The sequence below is a fragment of the Oncorhynchus kisutch genome, linkage group LG18, assembly GCF_002021735.2.
Source record: "Oncorhynchus kisutch isolate 150728-3 linkage group LG18, Okis_V2, whole genome shotgun sequence".
Lineage (NCBI taxonomy): Eukaryota > Metazoa > Chordata > Actinopteri > Salmoniformes > Salmonidae > Oncorhynchus > Oncorhynchus kisutch.
In genome coordinates this window covers 21,999,807-22,017,728 of record NC_034191.2, presented here as the reverse complement: position 1 = coordinate 22,017,728, position 17,922 = coordinate 21,999,807, and the positions used below count along the sequence as shown (strand labels likewise).

The window sequence follows — 17,922 nt, the reverse complement described above, 5'->3', positions numbered from 1 at the left end:
CACGTGACGCAGCCACAACTGTCAGTAGGAGTGTCCATGATTGAGTCTTTGAATGAAGAGATTGAGATAAAACTGTCCAGTTTGAGTGTTTGTTGCAGCTCGTTCCAGCCGCTAGCTGCAGCGAACTGAAAAGACGAGCGACCCAGGGATGTGTGTGCTTTGGGGACCTTTAACAGAAACGTGACTGGCAGAACGGGTGTTGTATGTGGGTGATGAGGGCAACAGTAGATATCTCAGATAGGGGGGAGTGAGGTCTATGAGGCGGTAGGTAGCCTAGTGAGGTGGCAGGTAGCCTTGTGGTTAGAGCGTTGGACTAGTAACTGAAAGGTTGCAAGATCAAATCCCTGAGCTGACAAGGTAAAAATCTGTTGTTCTGCCCCTGAACAAGGCAGTTAACCCACTGTTCCTAGGCCGTCATTGAAAATAAGATTTTGTTCTTATTAACTGACATGCCTAATTAAATAAAGATTTTTTTTAAAAGAGGGTTTTATAAATATATTTACCATATCATATGGAGACAGAAACAAACATTTGACCTTGTAAGTAGACATAATTGCAAACGATTAAACCCTTCCAATAGAATGTAAAAAAAATGTTTTGTTACAAATTCAACTTTAAATGAGTTGACTCTTCACATGGGATGATTTCACTGAACAACAAAAGAAAGGAAATATTGAATGGTCCCCAATGATCCATCACATCTCCCAAAAATGTTTTCAACATACATTTGCAAAATGATAGTCTAGAAACTAAAGCGTTGGTTGCCTTCCTCTCAGCGTATAGAATGCAGTGATGTGTCCTATAAGGAGCATTGGTGGTAAATCTGATGGCCGAATGCGAAAGGTTAGCGACTAATGTCTAATGCTAGCAGGGTGTTCCTAACTGACTTCTGTGGAAACGTCAGAGGCGTAATCCCATTTCTATAATTACTTCAACAATGCAGAGGGGGGCAGCAGGGAGATGAGAGGGGCTGGAGACAGTCAGGGGATGTATTAATAAATGATGAATAATGTGGATATCAGAAAAGGATAATGAATCCATTAGTACATAGCTGAGAGATGAGAGGACTTGTAAAGCACGCTGGCACAGTGACATCCATCTTATTCACATAGAGGGAAAAACAGACCGGGGGAATGGATAATGGACCACATCTGATGCATTTCACCAAAATAGAACCAACAGAATTCCTTGGAAAGGAATTGCAAGATTTCATACTGGTATTAATGACATGGTTGCTATTTTAATAAGGAGATACCCATTCAATGTTTGTTTCCTATGTTAAACCAAATAAATGCCCTCATTTCCCCCAAAAATGCACAGGTTAAGTAAACATCAACCCCAATATAGACTTGTTTGTTCCTTCTGTACTTCAATGCCATCATTAAAATAATAAAATAAACCATTGACAATCATGTTAAGAAAATGTCCATTTAGACTGATGAAACATCTATACATCCATTTCTCCATCCACCTCACCCAGTTTCTATTGTTCCTGACCTGCTGCGGTGTGAACTCAATTACCATTCCATCTCGCTGCCGAGACAATATTCACCCAATGGCAGCTGTATTAAACTGTAATACATTTCAAGGTGATACGTCTTGTTCAAATTAGAAATGTTCACGGAAACATTCCATCATAATGCCAGTCTCACTGCCAAGAAAGGTGGATGTCACATCAAGAGAGAAAGGTGAGGATGAGGAGGGAGAGAGAGAGAGAGAGAGAGAGAGAGAGAGAGAGAGAGAGAGAGAGAGGGAGGAAGGAAGGTGTAAAATGAGAGGAGGATGATAACTCAGGGGAGAGGAAAAAAATAGGGAGAGAAGTAAGAGAAGAGAAAAGTAAAGAGTAAGAGAAAAGAGGAGAGGTAAGAAAAGGAGAAAAGAGGAGAGGTAAGAGAAGGAGAAAAGAGGAGAGGTAAGAGAAGGAGAAAAGAGGAGGTAAGAAAAGGAGAAAAGAGGAGAGGTAAGAGAAGGAGAAAAGAGGTAAGAAAAGGAGAAAAGAGGAGAGGTAAGAAAAGGAGAAAAGAGGAGAGGTAAGAGAAGGAGAAAAGAGGAGGTAAGAGAAGGAGAAAAGAGGAGGTAAGAAAAGGAGAAAAGAGGAGAGGTAAGAAAAGGAGAAAAGAGGAGAGGTAAGAGAAGGAGAAAAGAGGTAAGAGAAGGAGAAAAGAGGAGAGGTAAGAAAAGGAGAAAAGAGGAGAGGTAAGAGAAGGAGAAAAGAGGAGAGGTAAGAGAAGGAGAAAAGAGGAGGTAAGAGAAGGAGAAAAGAGGAGGTAAGAGAAGGAGAAAAGAGGTAAGAGAAGGAGAAAAGAGGTAAGAGAAGGAGAAAAGAGGAGAGGTAAGAAAAGGAGAAAAGAGGAGAGGTAAGAGAAGGAGAAAAGAGGAGAGGTAAGAGAAGGAGAAAAGAGGAGGTAAGAGAAGGAGAAAAGAGGAGGTAAGAAAAGGAGAAAAGAGGAGAGGTAAGAGAAGGAGAAAAGAGGTAAGAGAAGGAGAAAAAAATAAGGAGAGAGGTAGAGAAGGAGAAAAGAGGAGAGAGGTAAGAGAAGGAGAAAAGAGGTAAGAGAAGGAGAAAAAAATAAGGAGAGAGGTAGAGAAGGAGAAAAGAGGAGAGAGGTAAGAGAAGGAGAAAAGAGGAGAGGTAAGAGAAGGAGAAAAGAGGTAAGAGAAGGAGAAAAAAATAAGGAGAGAGGTAGAGAAGGAGAAAAGAGGAGAGAGGTAAGAGAAGGAGAGGTAAGAGAAGGAAAAAGAGAAAGAGTGGTAAGAGAATGAGAGAGGTAAGAGAAGGAGAAAAGAGAAAGAGGTAAGAGAAGGAGAGAGGTAAGAGAAGGAGAAAAGAGAAAGAGTGGTAAGAGAAGGAGAGAGGTAAGAGAAGGAGAGAGGTAAGAGAAGGAGAAAAGGGAAAGAGGTAAGAGAAGGAGAAAAGAAGAAAGAGAGGAAACAGAGATGGCTGTTGGGTTGTTGCCATGACTCCCCTTAGAGCCCACACAGATGGTGTTGTCCTGATTAAAAGGTAGTTCACGGTGATAGAGTTCTTGAAATGTGTTGACATTTTGTCTTCTACTCAAGTGTTTCTTTGTCCTTTAGAGCTGCCTTGTCCATCTAATTGATGACTTTGGCAGAGCTCCAGATCTAAAGGTATTGTCCTAGTGTCCTTAGGAGCACACCGGCGTCTTTGTTGAAAAAGGTGTGTAGGAAGATGTGAGAAGTGTGTAAGAAAGGTGTGCGTAGGAAAGGCATACGTTGGTATCGGGCCCAATGTCACTCAGCTCTGTCATATACTCACATGGTCTCGCTTATCGGTGCTATGTAGATGACACTCAACTACTTTTCTCTTTCCCCCCTTCTGACACCCAGGGAAGGCCTGCCTGCTAGAAGACCTTTCCATTACGGTTGACAGCTCCACGGTGTCCCCCTCCCAGAGTGCAAAGGACCTTGGCGTGACCCTGGACAACACCCTGTCGTTCTCTGCAAACATCACAGCAGTGACTCGCTCCTGCAGATTCATGCTCCCCAACATCCGTAGAGTACGACTCTAACTCAAACATGAAGAGGTGCAGGTCCTAATCCAGGCACTTGTCCTCTCCTGTCTGGACTACTACAACTCACTGTTGGCTGAGCTCCCCACTTGTGCCATCAAACCCCTGCAACTTATCCAGAACGCTGCAGCCCGCCCGTTGTTCAACCTTCCCAAGTTCTTCCATGTCACCCGCTCTTCAGCACACTCCACTGGCTTCCAGTCTAAGCTTGCATCCACTACTAGACCAGGGTACTTGCCTACGGAGCAGCAAGAGGAACTGCCCCTCCCCACCTTCAGGTTATGCTCAAACCCTACACCCCAACCCGAGTACTCCATTCTGCCACCTCTGGTCTCTTGGCCCTCCCACCCCTATGGGAGGGCAGCTCCCGCTCAGCCCAGTCCAAGCTCTTCTCTGTCCTGTCCCCCCAATGGTGGAAATAGCTTAGGACAGAAGAGTCCCTGCCCATCTTCCGAAAACATCTGAGACCCTACCTCTTCGAAGAGTATCTTAAATAATCCCATAGCGCGCCATCACCCCCTTCTCCCCGCCTCCTCACCCCTCCCCCCAACACCTTGCACGCTCGGAATACATATCATTCAACCTCTGAAAACCCTCCCACTTGCTGTCCTTAGGAGCACACCTGCCATTCTAAATGCTTTCACAGATGAACATACATGGTGGTGAGTAAAAGCACTGCCCTAGGTTAGAGGTCATGGTGTATGGAATAGGTTAGAGGTCATGGTGTATGGAATAGGTTAGAGGTCATGGTGTATGGAATAGGTTAGAGGTCATGGTGTATGGAATAGGTTAGAGGTCATGGTGTATGGAATAGGTTAGAGGTCATGGTTTATTGAATAGGTTAGAGGTCATGGTGTATGGAATAGGTTAGAGGTCATGGTGTATGGAATAGGTTAGAGGTCATGGTGTATGTAATAGGTTAGAGGTCATGGTGTATGGAATAGGTTAGAGGTCATGGTGTATGGAATAGGTTAGAGGTCATGGTGTATGGAATAGGTTAGAGGTCATGGTGTATGGAATAGGTTAGAGGTCATGGTATATGGAATAGGTTAGAGGTCATGGTGTATGGAATAGGTTAGAGGTCATGGTGTATGGAATAGGTTAGAGGTCATGGTGTATGGAATAGGTTAGAGGTCATGGTTTATTGAATAGGTTAGAGGTCATGATGTATGGAATAGGTTAGAGGTCATGGTTTATTGAATAGGTTAGAGGTCATGATGTATGGAATAGGTTAGAGGTCATGGTTTATTGAATAGGTTAGAGGTCATGATGTATGGAAAAGGTTAGAGGTCATGGTGTATGGAAAAGGTTAGAGGTAGGAAGGAATGGTGTACTGTACTCACAGCCTGTTTGGCTTTGGAGATGTCGTCCATCTGCACATGCAAGTCCTCAATCTCCACCTCCATAGACTTACGGGCCTTCACTGCTGCCGCACAGGTGAACTCTGACTCCTCCAGCTGAGACAGTGGGAGAGAGAGGGCCAAATTCTATAGACATTTTATTCTGTTTCTGGACTTTCCCAGTATCTCTGTGGTGTGCCACGCAGGTGTAGGAACTGGACAAGTGTGCTAGGGGTACAACCTACCTGGTTTTTGAGCTGGGCGATCTCTCTCTTGCTGGGGGCGTTGTTCTTCATGTGGTCCAGCATGATCTGGGCGTCAGCCAGCAGGGCCTTGGTGCGCTTCAGATCCTTCCTCAGCCTCTTCTCTGTCTCCACGTCTCTGGGGTTCACCTGGGGACAGCAGCAACACAACCAGATTACGACCCGCTCAACATATTACACCACACACGAATCACAGTACCAACAAAAGCCTGTATAATCTGTAACTATCCAGTAGAAGAGTTGACAGCCACTGGACATATAACTAGTCTGGGTAAAGACTGTCCAAGGTGGACTGGTAGTGGGGTGTCTGACAGTACCTGGTCCTGGGCAGACAGCAGCTTGGTCTCCAGTTCTCTCCTCTCACGTAGGACCTTCTGTTTGTCATTAAACTCCTCCTCCAGCTGGACTTCTATCTGCTTCAGCTGAAAACACAGGAACACACTATAATGTGATCCAACTGAAAGAGACATGTTTACATAATAAAACTGAGTCATCGTCTATGTTTGTGCTTTGGAGACGAAACCAGCTATTTGTGGCTATTATAGTCACACATTGTCACAACTAATCATTTGCCTTTAGAGTCATGTAAAGTTTCCGGTGTGTGCTGTACCTTCTTACTGCAGGACTGTCTGATCTCCTCCACCTCCTCGTCTTTACTCTCAATCTCCTTGGAGTGTGTCTGGCGCAGTCTCTCTGTCTCCATCTCCAGACGCAGCTTAGCCTGCACAACACAAAGACAGAGTATGAGTGTCATCCTCAATGGAGTGTGTGTGTATGTATGTGCGTTCAAGTGTGAGTCTCCGTGTGCACACGTCTGCATGTGTATATACAAGCGTGTGTCTCTGTGTGTGTCTCTAACTCTATACCTGCTCCAGCATCTGTATAGTTCCGGCCTGTTCATCCAGCTCCTCTTCCTGGTCTTTGACCTTGGCCTCCAGGTCACGCATCGTCTTCTTCACCTTGGACAGTGATGCCTCGTCCTTGGTCTCCTGGGACGACAGGTCCAGCAGCTCCGCCTCCAGCTGTTCTAACTTCACGTTCTGTGCACACATCTCCAGGTCTTTGCCCTATAGGGAGAGAGGAGATACACATTAAAACACACATCTCCAGGTCCTTGTCCTATAGGGAGAGAGGAGATACACATTAAAACACACATCTCCAGGTCCTTGTCCTATAGGGAGAGAGGAGATACACATTAAAACACACATCTCCAGGTCCTTGCCCTATAGGGAGAGAGGAGATACACATTAAAACACACATCTCCAGGTCCTTGTCCTATAGGGAGAGAGGAGATACACATTAAAACACACATCTCCAGGTCCTTGTCCTATAGGGAAAGAGGAGACACACATTAAAACACACATCTCCAGGTCCTTGTCCTATAGGGAGAGAGGAGATACACATTAAAACACACATCTCCAGGTCCTTGCCCTATAGGGAGAGAGGAGATACACATTAAAACACACATCTCCAGGTCTTTGTCCTACAGGGAGAGAGGAGATACACATTAAAACACACATCTCCAGGTCTTTGTCCTACAGGGAGAGAGGAGATACACATTAAAACACACATCTCCAGGTCCTTGCCCTATAGGGAGAGAGGAGATACACATTAAAACACACATCTCCAGGTCCTTGTCCTATAGGGAGAGAGGAGACACATTAAAACACACATCTCCGATCCTTGTCCTATAGGGAGAGAGGAGACATATTAAAACACACATCTCCGATCCTTGTCCTATAGGGAGAGAGGAGACATATTAAAACACACATCTCCAGGTCCTTGTCCTATAGGGAGAGAGGAGAAACATCTCCAGGTCCTTGTCCTATAGGGAGAGAGGACATACACATTAAAACACACATCTCCAGGTCCTTGTCCTATAGGGAGAGAGGAGAAACATCTCCAGGTCCTTGTCCTATAGGGAGAGAAGACATACACATTAAAACACACATCTCCAGGTCCTTGTCCTATAGGGAGAGAGGAGAAACATCTCCAGGTCCTTGTCCTATAGGGAGAGAGGAGAAACATCTCCAGGTCCTTGTCCTATAGGGAGAGAGGACATACACATTAAAACACACATCTCCAGGTCCTTGTCCTATAGGGAGAGAGGAGAAACATCTCCAGGTCCTTGTCTTATAGGGAGAGAGGAGATACACATTAAAACACACATCTCCAGGTTCTTGTCCTATAGGGAGAGAGGAGACATATTAAAACACACATCTCCAGGTCCTTGTCCTATAGGGAGAGAGGAGACATATTAAAACACACATCTCCAGGTCCTTGTCCTATAGGGAGAGAGGAGACACATTAAAACACATCTCCAGGTCCTTGTCCTATAGGGAGAGAGGAGACATATTAAAACACACATCTCCAGGTCCTTGTCCTATAGGGAGAGAGGAGACACATTAAAACACACATCTCCAGGTCCTTGTCCTATAGGGAGAGAGGAGAAACATCTCCAGGTCCTTGTCTTATAGGTAGAGAGGACAGACACATTAAAACACACATCTCCAGGTTCTTGTCCTATAGGGAGAGAGGAGACACACATTACGGGTGTTTTCACACAATTATTGTGAAGTCGGTGCGGTTCACTTAATTTTGTGTGCAGTGTGAACACTTCAAAGGAACTCAGACCCCTCAAAAGAACTCCTGAAGCCAACAGATCATCTGGAGAGGTCCGGTTCCGGTTGTAGGGCAATGTGAAACCAAAGGTCCCCAGGTTCGCTTGTCGTTATTCCCACGCCACACACTAGACTACTGCAACACCATTTCCCCAGCCAAAAACCCTCACACTAGAATACTGTAACACCGTTTCCCCTGGCATAAACCCTCCCACTAGACTACTGCAACACCGTTTCCCCTGCCAAAATCCCTCACACTAGACTACTGCAACACCGTTTCCCCTGCCAAAATCCCTCACACTAGACTACTGCAACACCGTTTCCCCTGCCAAAAACCCTCACACTAGACTACTGCAACACCGTTTCCCCTGGCATAAACCCTCACACTAGACGACTGCAACACCGTTTCCCCTGGCATAAACCCTTACACTAGACGACTGCAACACCGTTTCCCCTGGCATAAACCCTCACACTAGACTACTGCAACACCGTTTCCCCTGGCATAAACCCTTACACTAGACGACTGCAACACCGTTTCCCCTGGCATAAACCCTCACACTAGACTACTGCAACACCGTTTCCCCTGGCATAATTATAGCATTATTTAATCTGCAGTTATTATTCTGCTATGTATTCTGTTACCAATAATATTTACGTGTTATTAGTATCTTCTGATTACAATTATTAGGTCTCATCTATTAACAAAGATTAGCTTCCAAAAGTTAAGTTGGTATCAAGTTGTCCGATAACACAAGGGAACTGAGTTATTTTACCCCGGAGTTGACTTTAAAGAGGACTGAGATGGGTTATTTTAAAAGATATGTGAAAACACCCTAAGACACATATCTCCAGGTCCTATAGGGGGATACACACATATTCAAAAATGATTTGTTTTCATTCAAATAGCTGTGCTTGATTGAGCTTGCCATGGAGCCAATGGAAAGGCCAACTCCAGCCACCTGACACTCCGGGAAGACTCAAACACTCAAAGTACTTGAAAGATTACAAATACTATTTGAACCCATTTTTGGCACACACACACACACACACACACACACAGATGTGGTAGGCCAGTCGTGTTGGTGTTTGTACAGTACCTCCAGTTGCTGTCGCAGGCTGAACACTTCTCCAGTCAGCATGTCCTTCTCTCTGCTCAGCTTCTCTCTAAGATTCTTCTCCCTCTGGACCTCCTCCTGAGACAGGTTCTGCTCCGAGTCAAACCTGACACACACACACACGTTAATGCCTTGCCTGGCTAGACACACACCCTGCCGTGAGTCCCCTATCGACATAGAACATACTCATACTGGTACAGTATACAGTGGAGAGAACAAGTATTTGATAACCTGCAAAATCGGCAGTGTTTCCTACTCACAAAGCATGTAAAGGTCTGTAATTTTTTATCATAGGTACACTTCAACAGTGAATCTAAAACAAAAATCCAGAAAATCACATTGTATGATTTTTAAGTAATAATTTGCATTTTATTGCATGACATAGGTATTTGATCACCTACCAACCAGTAAGAATTCCAGCTCTTTAAGAAGCCCTCCTGTTCTCCACTCATTACCTGTATTAACTGCACCTGTTTGAACTCGTTACCTGTATAGAAGACACCTATCCACACACTCAATCAAACAGACTCCAACCTCTCCACAATGGCCAAGACCAGAGAGCTGTGTAAGGACATCAGGGATACATACATGGCAGGATCTGGTCAATGACCTGAAGAGAGCTGGGACCACAGTCTCAAAGAAAACCATTAGTAACACACTACGTCGTCATGGATTAAAATCCTGCAGCACACGTAAGGCCCCCCTGCTCAAGCCAGCGCATGTCCAGGCCCGTCTGAAGTTTGCCAATGACCATCTGGATGATCCAGAGAAGGAATGGGAGAAGGTCATGTGGTCTGATGAGACAAAAATAGAGCTTTTTGGTCTAAACTCCACTCGCCGTGTTTGGAGGAAGAATAAGGATGAGTACAACCCCAAGAACACCATCCCAACCGTGAAGCATGGAGGTGAAAACATCATTCTTTGGGGATGCTTTTCTGCAAAGGGGACAGGACGATGCACCGTATTGAGGGGAGGATGGATGGGGCCATGTATCGCGAGATCTTGGCCAACAGCCTCCTTCCCTCAGTAAGAGCATTGAAGATGGGTCGTGGCTGGGTCTTCCAGCATGACAACGACCCGAAACACACAGCCAGGGCAACTAAGGAGTGGCTCTGTAAGAAGCATCTCAAGGTCCTGGAGTGGCCTAGCCAGTCTCCAGACCTGAACCCAATAGAAAATCTTTGGAGGGAGCTGAAAGTCCGTATTGCCCAGTGACAGCCGCGAAACCTGAAGGATCTGGAGAAGGTCTGTATGGAGGAGTGGGCCAAAATCCCTGCTGCAGTGTGTGCAAACCTGGTCAAGAACTACAGGAAACGTATGATCTCTGTAATTGCAAACAAAGGTTTCTGTACCAAATATTAAGTTCTGCTTTTCTGATGTATCAAATACTTATGTCATGCAATAAAATGCAAATGAATTACTTAAAAATCATACAATGTGATTTTCTGGATTTTTATCTCTCACAGTTGAAGTGAACCTATGATAAAAATTACAGACCTCTACATGCTTTGTAAGTAGGAAAACCTGCAAAATCGGCAGTGTATCAAATACTTGATCTCCCCACTGTATGTGCACACACACACTCCCCATAACGGTGATAGGCACGGGGGGAGTGTTGGAGTGTTTGTTGTCCTGTTTACGTAGTGAACTAAAGAGGCTTAGACAACAGGGGCCTTTAACAAGCACAGCCAAGCTTAGAGACCACACAGAGGGTGTGTGTGTGTGTTTCTCCCCCCCAGGAGTTCCAGGAGACGTCCATGGTGGAAAAGTCTCTGTTCAGTTGGCTGGAGGCCAAGTGTGTGTACACACGCACACCAAACATTTGCAGTGTGGTTGCAGCATTCCAGTAAGTTTTCTTACTGTGTGACACTACATAGCCTTTACTGATCTGTATTATATATCTCCTACTCTGCTGAGACATGATATCACTCAGTAACCATTACCACAGAGAGAGAGAGGGGGAGATTGAGAGAGAGAGAGAGGGGGAGATAGCGAGAGAGAGAGAGAGATAGCGAGAGAGAGAGAGAGAGAGAGAGAGAGAGAGAGAGAGAAGGGGGAAAGCGAGAGAGAGAGAGAGGGGGAGATAGAGAGAGAGAAAACAAAAAGATAATTACTTGACACATTGGAAAGAATTAACAAAAAAACAGAGCAAACTAGAATGCTATTTGGCCCTACACAGAGAGTACACAGCGGCAGAATACCTGACCACTGTGACTGACCCAAAATGAAGGAAAGCTTTGACTATGTACAGACTCAGTGAGCATAGCCTTGCTATTGAGAAAGGCCGCCGTAGGCAGACATGGCTCTCAAGAGAAGACAGGCTATGTGCTCACTGCCCACAAAATGAGGTGGAAACTGAGCTGCACTTCCTAACCTCCTGCCCAATGTATGACCATATTAGAGAGACATATTTCCCTCAGATTACACAGATCCACAAAGAATTCGAAAACAAATCCAATTTTGATAAACTCCCATATCTACTGGGTGAAATTCCACGGTGTGCCATCACAGCAGCAAGATTTGTGACCTGTTGCCACGAGAAAAGGGCAACCAGTGAAGAACACACACCATTGTAAATACAACCCATATTTATGCTTATTTATTTTATCTTGTGTCCTTTAACCATTTGTACATTATTAAAACACTGTATATATATAATATGACATTTGTAATGTCTTTAGAGAGAGAGAGAGATTGAGAGAGCCAGAGATTGAGAGAGAGACAGAGATTGAGAGAGAGAGAGAGAGACAGAGAGAGAGAGAGAGAGAGAGATTGAGAGAGAGAGAGAGAGAGATTGAGAGAGAGAGAGAGAGAGATTGAGAGAGAGAGAGAGATTGAGAGAGAGAGAGATTGAGAGAGAGAGAGAGATTGAGAGAGAGAGAGAGATTGAGAGAGAGAGAGAGAGAGAGATTGAGAGAGCGAGAGAGCGAGAGATTGAGAGAGAGTGAGAGAGATTGTGAGAGAGAGAGAGAGAGAGAGAGCGAGAGAGATTGTGAGAGAGAGAGAGAGAGATTGTGAGAGAGAGAGAGAGAGAGAGAGAGATTGTGAGAGAGAGAGATTGAGAGATTGAGAGAGAGAGAGATTGAGAGAGAGATTGAGAGAGAGAGATTGAGAGAGAGAGAGAGATTGAGAGAGAGCGAGAGAGAGATTGAGAGAGCGAGAGATTGAGAGAGAGTGAGAGAGAGAGCGAGAGAGAGATTGAGAGAGCGAGAGATTGAGAGAGAGTGAGAGAGAGAGATTGTGAGAGAGTGAGAGAGAGAGATTGTGAGAGAGAGAGAGAGAGAGATTGTGAGAGAGAGAGAGAGAGAGAGAGAGAGAGAGAGAGAGAGAGAGAGAGAGATTGAGAGAGAGAGAGAGAGAGAGAGAGAGAGAGAGAGAGAGAGAGAGAGAGAGAGATATGTTGGCATGTTGTTAGAACAGGTATATAACTGGCCAAGATAGAGCAAAGCAGTGTGACACAAGCAACGGAGAGCTACACATGGGATAAATGTCTTTGTCGGCCTACAGAGTGTGTGCGTTATGAACTGAACTCACTTCCTCTGTTTCTTCTCCAGGTCATGGTTGCGGCTCTGCTGGCCCTCCAGGTGTAGCTTGGTGTCCTGTAGCTCAGCCGTCAATCTCTGACACTTCTTCTTCAGCTGCTGGGCCGTACGCTGCACCTCCTCACTGTCTGCCTGGAGGTCACTTAGCTGGATGAGGAGAGAGGGAGGGAGATAAAGAGAGAGATGTGTAACATTTAAAATATTTTTTTCTAAATAAGCAGAGGCATGAAAGAGGTCAAAGGTTCCGTTAGCTTCTGTCAAGCTGTCTGTCTGAGTGGCCGACCAGGTGAGACGCACAGAGAGAGAAAGAAAAGACTAGATATTGCTTCACTGCTCCTTTTATGTCTCACTGAGTGAGCGCTCGGGGAGTGTAAAGCTTTATTTGATGTTTTATGAGAAAGCTCAGAGGAGTTGTCAAAAACAGAGCAAGGGGCTGAGAAAAAGACAGAGAGAAAAATAAACAGCAGACAGAGATAGACAAAGACAGTGACAGACAGACACTTGCCCAGCAATGAGGAGAGAAGAGAGAAAAGGAGAGGGAGAGACCCACCGAAAACACCAGTAAACTGCTTCTGGACAGAAGGAAGGATATGAGAGAGAGAAAAAAATGTGAGCATGTGTGTGTGTAGCTAGATGAGGTAGGTGTAAATCCCAACATGCAAGTGTGTGTAAGCAATGCGAGGTTGAGTTAGAAGTGTGTGTGTCCGACACTGCCTTACCCTCCTCTCCAGCTGCCGCTTGTTCTGCTGCTCCACCTCCAGCTTGTCATTAAACTCCTGCTGTAACCTCTTCTTGGTGAACTCTATCTCTCTGATGGCCCTGTCATACTTCAGTCTCCACTCTCCCCCTAACAGACACAACATGATATAGCACAGTTAGCAGACAGGTCATGCATGGACAGCACTACATTCAACATTCAATCACAGGAGGTTGGTGTCACCTTAATTGGGGAGGACAGGTTTGTGGTAATGGCTGGAGCGGAGTTAGTGGAATGGTATCAAAACCATGGTTTCCATTCACTCCGTTCCAGCCTTTATTATGAGCTGTCCTCCCCTCAGCAGCCTCCATTGCATTCAATATGCCTTCAAATAGAACTAAGATGAAATTGATTAGCCAGTTTGAAAGGAAGTCTGTTTGACCATGGAAGGGGTTTGCATTAGTCAGGAGGAAATGTATCAAGCTGTTTTGAAGCCATATTAAAGTCTGTACACTACTGTTATGGCCTGTACATGACAACAGGGTTGTCTATTCCACGTAAAATGTGGGGTGTTTAAACGTTCAAACAAAACACTGAGACAAAAATCTATTCTCCAGTCAGACTGGCCAAATAAAGCCTGCATTTGCAGTCCAGCCGGAAGTCTGTTCGGCATGCGTCCAAATATCATTTGAGGACGCCTGCAGTCTTTTATAATCCATTTCTACACCATGTCTTGCAAAACCTTTTGTATCCTCATTGATTTCAGGCAGCCGCTGCAGTCTACGGGGGTGGTCAGCTTGATACAACCAAATAACTGGGCAACTGAAAGGACTCAGCCTACTTTGATCCTGGTCTTGGGGTGTACCTTTGTGTGCTGGTTTTCATGGTGCTAAATTGTCACCATAGCAACAGTGTGTGTGTGTGGTTTGGTTTTACTATCCTTGTGGGGACCCAGAAGTCCTCACATGGATAGTACAACAAGGAAAACTCAAGACAAGTGGGGACATTTCAGGCTTAGGGTTAGAATTAAGGTTAGGATTAGGAGTTAAGGTAAGGTTAGGTTTAGGGTTAGAATTAAGGTTAGGGTTAGGTTAAGGGTTATGTATAGGGTTATGGAAAATCAGGTTTTGAATGGGAATAAATGTTTTGGTCCCCACAAGGATAGTAAAACAAACGTGTGTGTGTGGCGCTGACCTGTGTCGTCATCGTCCATCTCTCCATTGAGCTCAGAGGCTCTGAGGAGTCTGGTCTCCATCACCTCCATCTCCATAGAGTCCATAGACTTCTTCATCGAGTCAAACTTAGTCTGGGGAGAGAATCACAGGCCATGCATTAATACACAAACACATTATATACCAAGTTAGAAATACTGACAGATAGGCCTCACATTGCACTTGCACGTACACACACAAACACGCTCATTGCTCACACACACACACACTTCCTCTAAACGACACAATCACTCATTTCGAGAAGCGAGGTAATTTGTACCCTGCCCAGCCCATCAGCATGTGCTGTCTGAGCAGTCAGTAGAAAAATCTATCCCATCTAGTTGGAATACCCTGAAAAAAACAATCATGTCAAATGCCAAATAGAAAACTAAAAGGATGGGGAAGGCTGGGGAAGGCAGGGTCAACAATCTGATCACACCATTACTTTGCAGCCAACAGAACTGGCAAGGTCGTCATTGCATATCAGAATCGGTTTTCCATTTACCGGTCTGGTTCAAATAATGAATTAAATAATTGTGTATAATCAAACAACAGTTAAGGATGTCTCATTTGTCCAGTGTTAACAGTTAACCTGCAGGTCCTTCATGTCTTTCTCCAGTCTCAGTCTCTCTGAGGTCTCAGACTCCAGCAGCTGAGAGGCCGACTCTCCTGTGTTCCTCTCGTCTGCCAGCTCCGACGACAGCTCTGTGATCTGGCATATACACACAATTGCAATAAGCAAGAGGGTGAAAATAATGTGTTTATTACTACTATACATGCACCCTGTCTAATGCATACAGTGCAATACAGTTAAACTTCATGACATAAAACATCCATCTGTTCATCCTTTATTTATACAGACAGATCTGCTGGTACAATGTGTTATCTTATATTAGTCTGCAACACAGTTTGTGTGTGTGTGTGTGTGTGTGTGTGTACCCTGCTCTCCAGGCGGTCACTGTTGAGTCTCAGCTCGTTCCTCTCCTTGTCCACCTTCTCCAGCCTCCCTTTCAGCTGCTGGATCTCCTCCTGGGAACAGATAGACAGAATGAGAGAGGGAGGGGGAGAGAGAAAATGTATTACAGTATTAGAGGGAGCTAAATCTGAATAGTCTCTATAAAGCAGGGGAAGGGAATCAAATGCTGGGGTGTAATCATTACTACAAAACAGTCAGAAAAACGTTCTGTTATGCAACAAAAACAAGCATTTCTATGGGACAGATTCAGGGAGGACCATTCCTGTTTGATGAACCCGTCCAATAGAAAAAATACTTTTTGTTGCAAAACTGAATATTTTGAAACTGTTTGAAGTAATGATTTCACCCCTGATCAACAGTAGATGGAGGGTGTGTATAGTTTGTGTACTCACGTCTTTGCCACGTATCTGCTCCTCTGTGAGCTGGACCTCTATAAGGGGGCGTACTGTGGTGAACACCTTCCACCAGGCCCAGCCCTTCACTCCCTTGTTCTTCTTGATGTTCTTCTGGATACAGCGGATAGCCAGGTCCTGGATCTGAAACACATGCAGAGGAGCAGAGGGACTTGTTTGTGTCTGGTGTTATGTCTGCCAACATGTAGGATTCTTGACGTTTTTTTAAATGGAATATATATATCACAACTACAGTGCATTCTGAAAGTATTCAGACCCCTTGAATTTTTCTGCATTTTGTTACGTTACAGCCTTATTCTAAAATTAATGAAATCTTTTTTCCCCCTCCTCATTCTATAAACAATACCCCATGACAAAGCAAAAATTGTTTTTTTTTGAGATTTTTGCAAATTTATTACCAATAAAAAACGGAAATATCACATTTACATAAACATTCAGAGTTTCTCCCATTCATCTATGCAAATCTTCTCAAGCTCTGTCAGGTTGGATGGGGAGACTCGCTGCACAGATATTTTCAGGTATCTCCAGCGATGTTAGGTCAGGTTCAAGTCTGGGCTCTGGCTGGGCCACTCAAGGACTTGTCCCGAAGCCACTCCTGCATTGTCTTGGCTGTGTCCTTAGGATCTTTCTACTGTTGGAAGCTGAACCTTCACTCCAGTCTGAGGTCCTGAGCGCTCTGGAGCAGGTTTTCATCAAGGATCTCTTCGTACTTTGTTAAATAGAAAGGTGAGTGCCTTTCCAAATCATGTCCAATCAATTGAATTTACCACAGGTGGACTCCAATCAAGTATAGAAACATCTCAAGGATGATCAATGGAAACAGGATGCACCTGAGCTCAATTTCAAGTCTCATAGAAAAGGCTCTAAATACTTATGTAAATAGTTTTTTTCCTGTTTTTTATTTTTAATACATTTGCAAAAATGTCTACAAACTTGTTTTTTTGTTTTGTCTTTATGGGCTATTGTGTATTGATGAGGAAAATGTTTTATTGAATCCATTTTAGAATAAGGCTGTAATGTAACAAAATGTGGAAAACGGGAAGGGGTCTGAATACTTTCTTGAATGCACTGTTTGTATGAAATATAGAACTTTTGATAAATAAAGAAAAGAAGAAATGGCATTGCTTAGTGTCATTATCAACTAGCACAATAACAGACACTTGCATCAAGTGTGACGATTTGGACGAGCTAGAATCAAGACAATCCAAAGTTCTTCTGGCTTCTCACGGCTTTAAGAGCTGAGACAAAGCACTTCAAAGAAATGTAATCAAACATCGATACCACTTTGGCACCTTGTTAAAAAGGCATTAGAAGGAGCTACAAGCTCCCGCTACATGGGCATCTCCAATAAACCACCCATTATCTCACAACCCAATTAGAACAGCACAATGCAACTGCATCCACTGGGTTTGCCATGATGGAGAAGGCATGCAGGTTATGTCCTCTAAAGCTTGTTTGTCATGCTTAGACCTAAACAAGTCTAACCAATCATGTGTTGACTCAATAAGGGTGTCAGTGTTGATCTTTCTGTTCCTCAGCCATACAGAGAGCTCATATACAACACCAGAGGGATTTAGAATAAGGTCTTGCAGCCTTTAGAAAGAAGATATGTCTGTGTCAAACAGATATTGACGGTCTTAGAGAAACACAGGAGCAGAATGTATTCATTTCTCTTTCTTTGTCTCGGTCTTCCTTTTTACTCTGCCTTCTGCCTCTCCTTTACAGAGTTCCCTTTGAGTGTCTGTGAAGCTACATGGCCTTTGCTGAGCACACAAGGCCATAGATGTAACGCATGCATGCACTGACACACACCTGTTCCCAGTCGGGGAAGAAGCTTTGTCTTAAAGCAACGATTTAATTAGACACACTCTGGGCCGGCTGAAAGGAGGAATCCCCCATGCTCCTCCATCTTCACCCTGCTGTCACTCCTTCTATCCACATGAATGTCAAAGAGAGAGGAGGCTGTGGGCTTCAAACGCTGTGCCGCATACCTTCTATTCGTCTATTCCCCCATGGTGAAGCACCGTTTCAGAGAAGGAACACTCTCTCTATCACTTTCTCTCTTTTCTCCCTCAAAGCTCTTTGAAAACAAATCCCTGTGAGGGTTTGGCTCAGGCTGAGAGGACTTCAAGGTGCGGGGAGCCCCCCGGAGCAATCAAATAGACAGAGAGAAACAAACTAATAGATATTTGGGCAGTGGGGACGTCAGTGTTC

At 44.5% G+C, this 17,922-nt stretch overlaps 1 protein-coding gene across 12 annotated transcripts in view; it reads right to left on the bottom strand.

Moving 5' to 3' along the window:
* LOC109909465 (unconventional myosin-XVIIIa) overlaps positions 1-17,922 on the bottom strand; it is a 166,522-nt gene that overhangs the window by 33,793 nt on the left and 114,807 nt on the right. For all 12 annotated transcript variants that reach the window (XR_004203938.1, XR_004203939.1, XM_031795562.1 and 9 more), the window contains 12 exons: positions 15,688-15,831; positions 15,259-15,348; positions 14,912-15,031; positions 14,303-14,414; positions 13,131-13,258; positions 12,404-12,558; positions 8,852-8,975; positions 6,000-6,200; positions 5,744-5,854; positions 5,451-5,555; positions 5,116-5,262; positions 4,874-4,987 (listed from right to left, as the gene is read on the bottom strand). Coding sequence is in view for 10 of the 12 variants with exons in the window: in XM_031795562.1 (XP_031651422.1) it covers positions 4,874-4,987; positions 5,116-5,262; positions 5,451-5,555; positions 5,744-5,854; positions 6,000-6,200; positions 8,852-8,975; positions 12,404-12,558; positions 13,131-13,258; positions 14,303-14,414; positions 14,912-15,031; positions 15,259-15,348; positions 15,688-15,831 (1,551 nt within the window). In the remaining 2 variants the exon portion in view is untranslated. The remainder of the gene's footprint in view (positions 1-4,873; positions 4,988-5,115; positions 5,263-5,450; positions 5,556-5,743; positions 5,855-5,999; positions 6,201-8,851; positions 8,976-12,403; positions 12,559-13,130; positions 13,259-14,302; positions 14,415-14,911; positions 15,032-15,258; positions 15,349-15,687; positions 15,832-17,922) is intronic.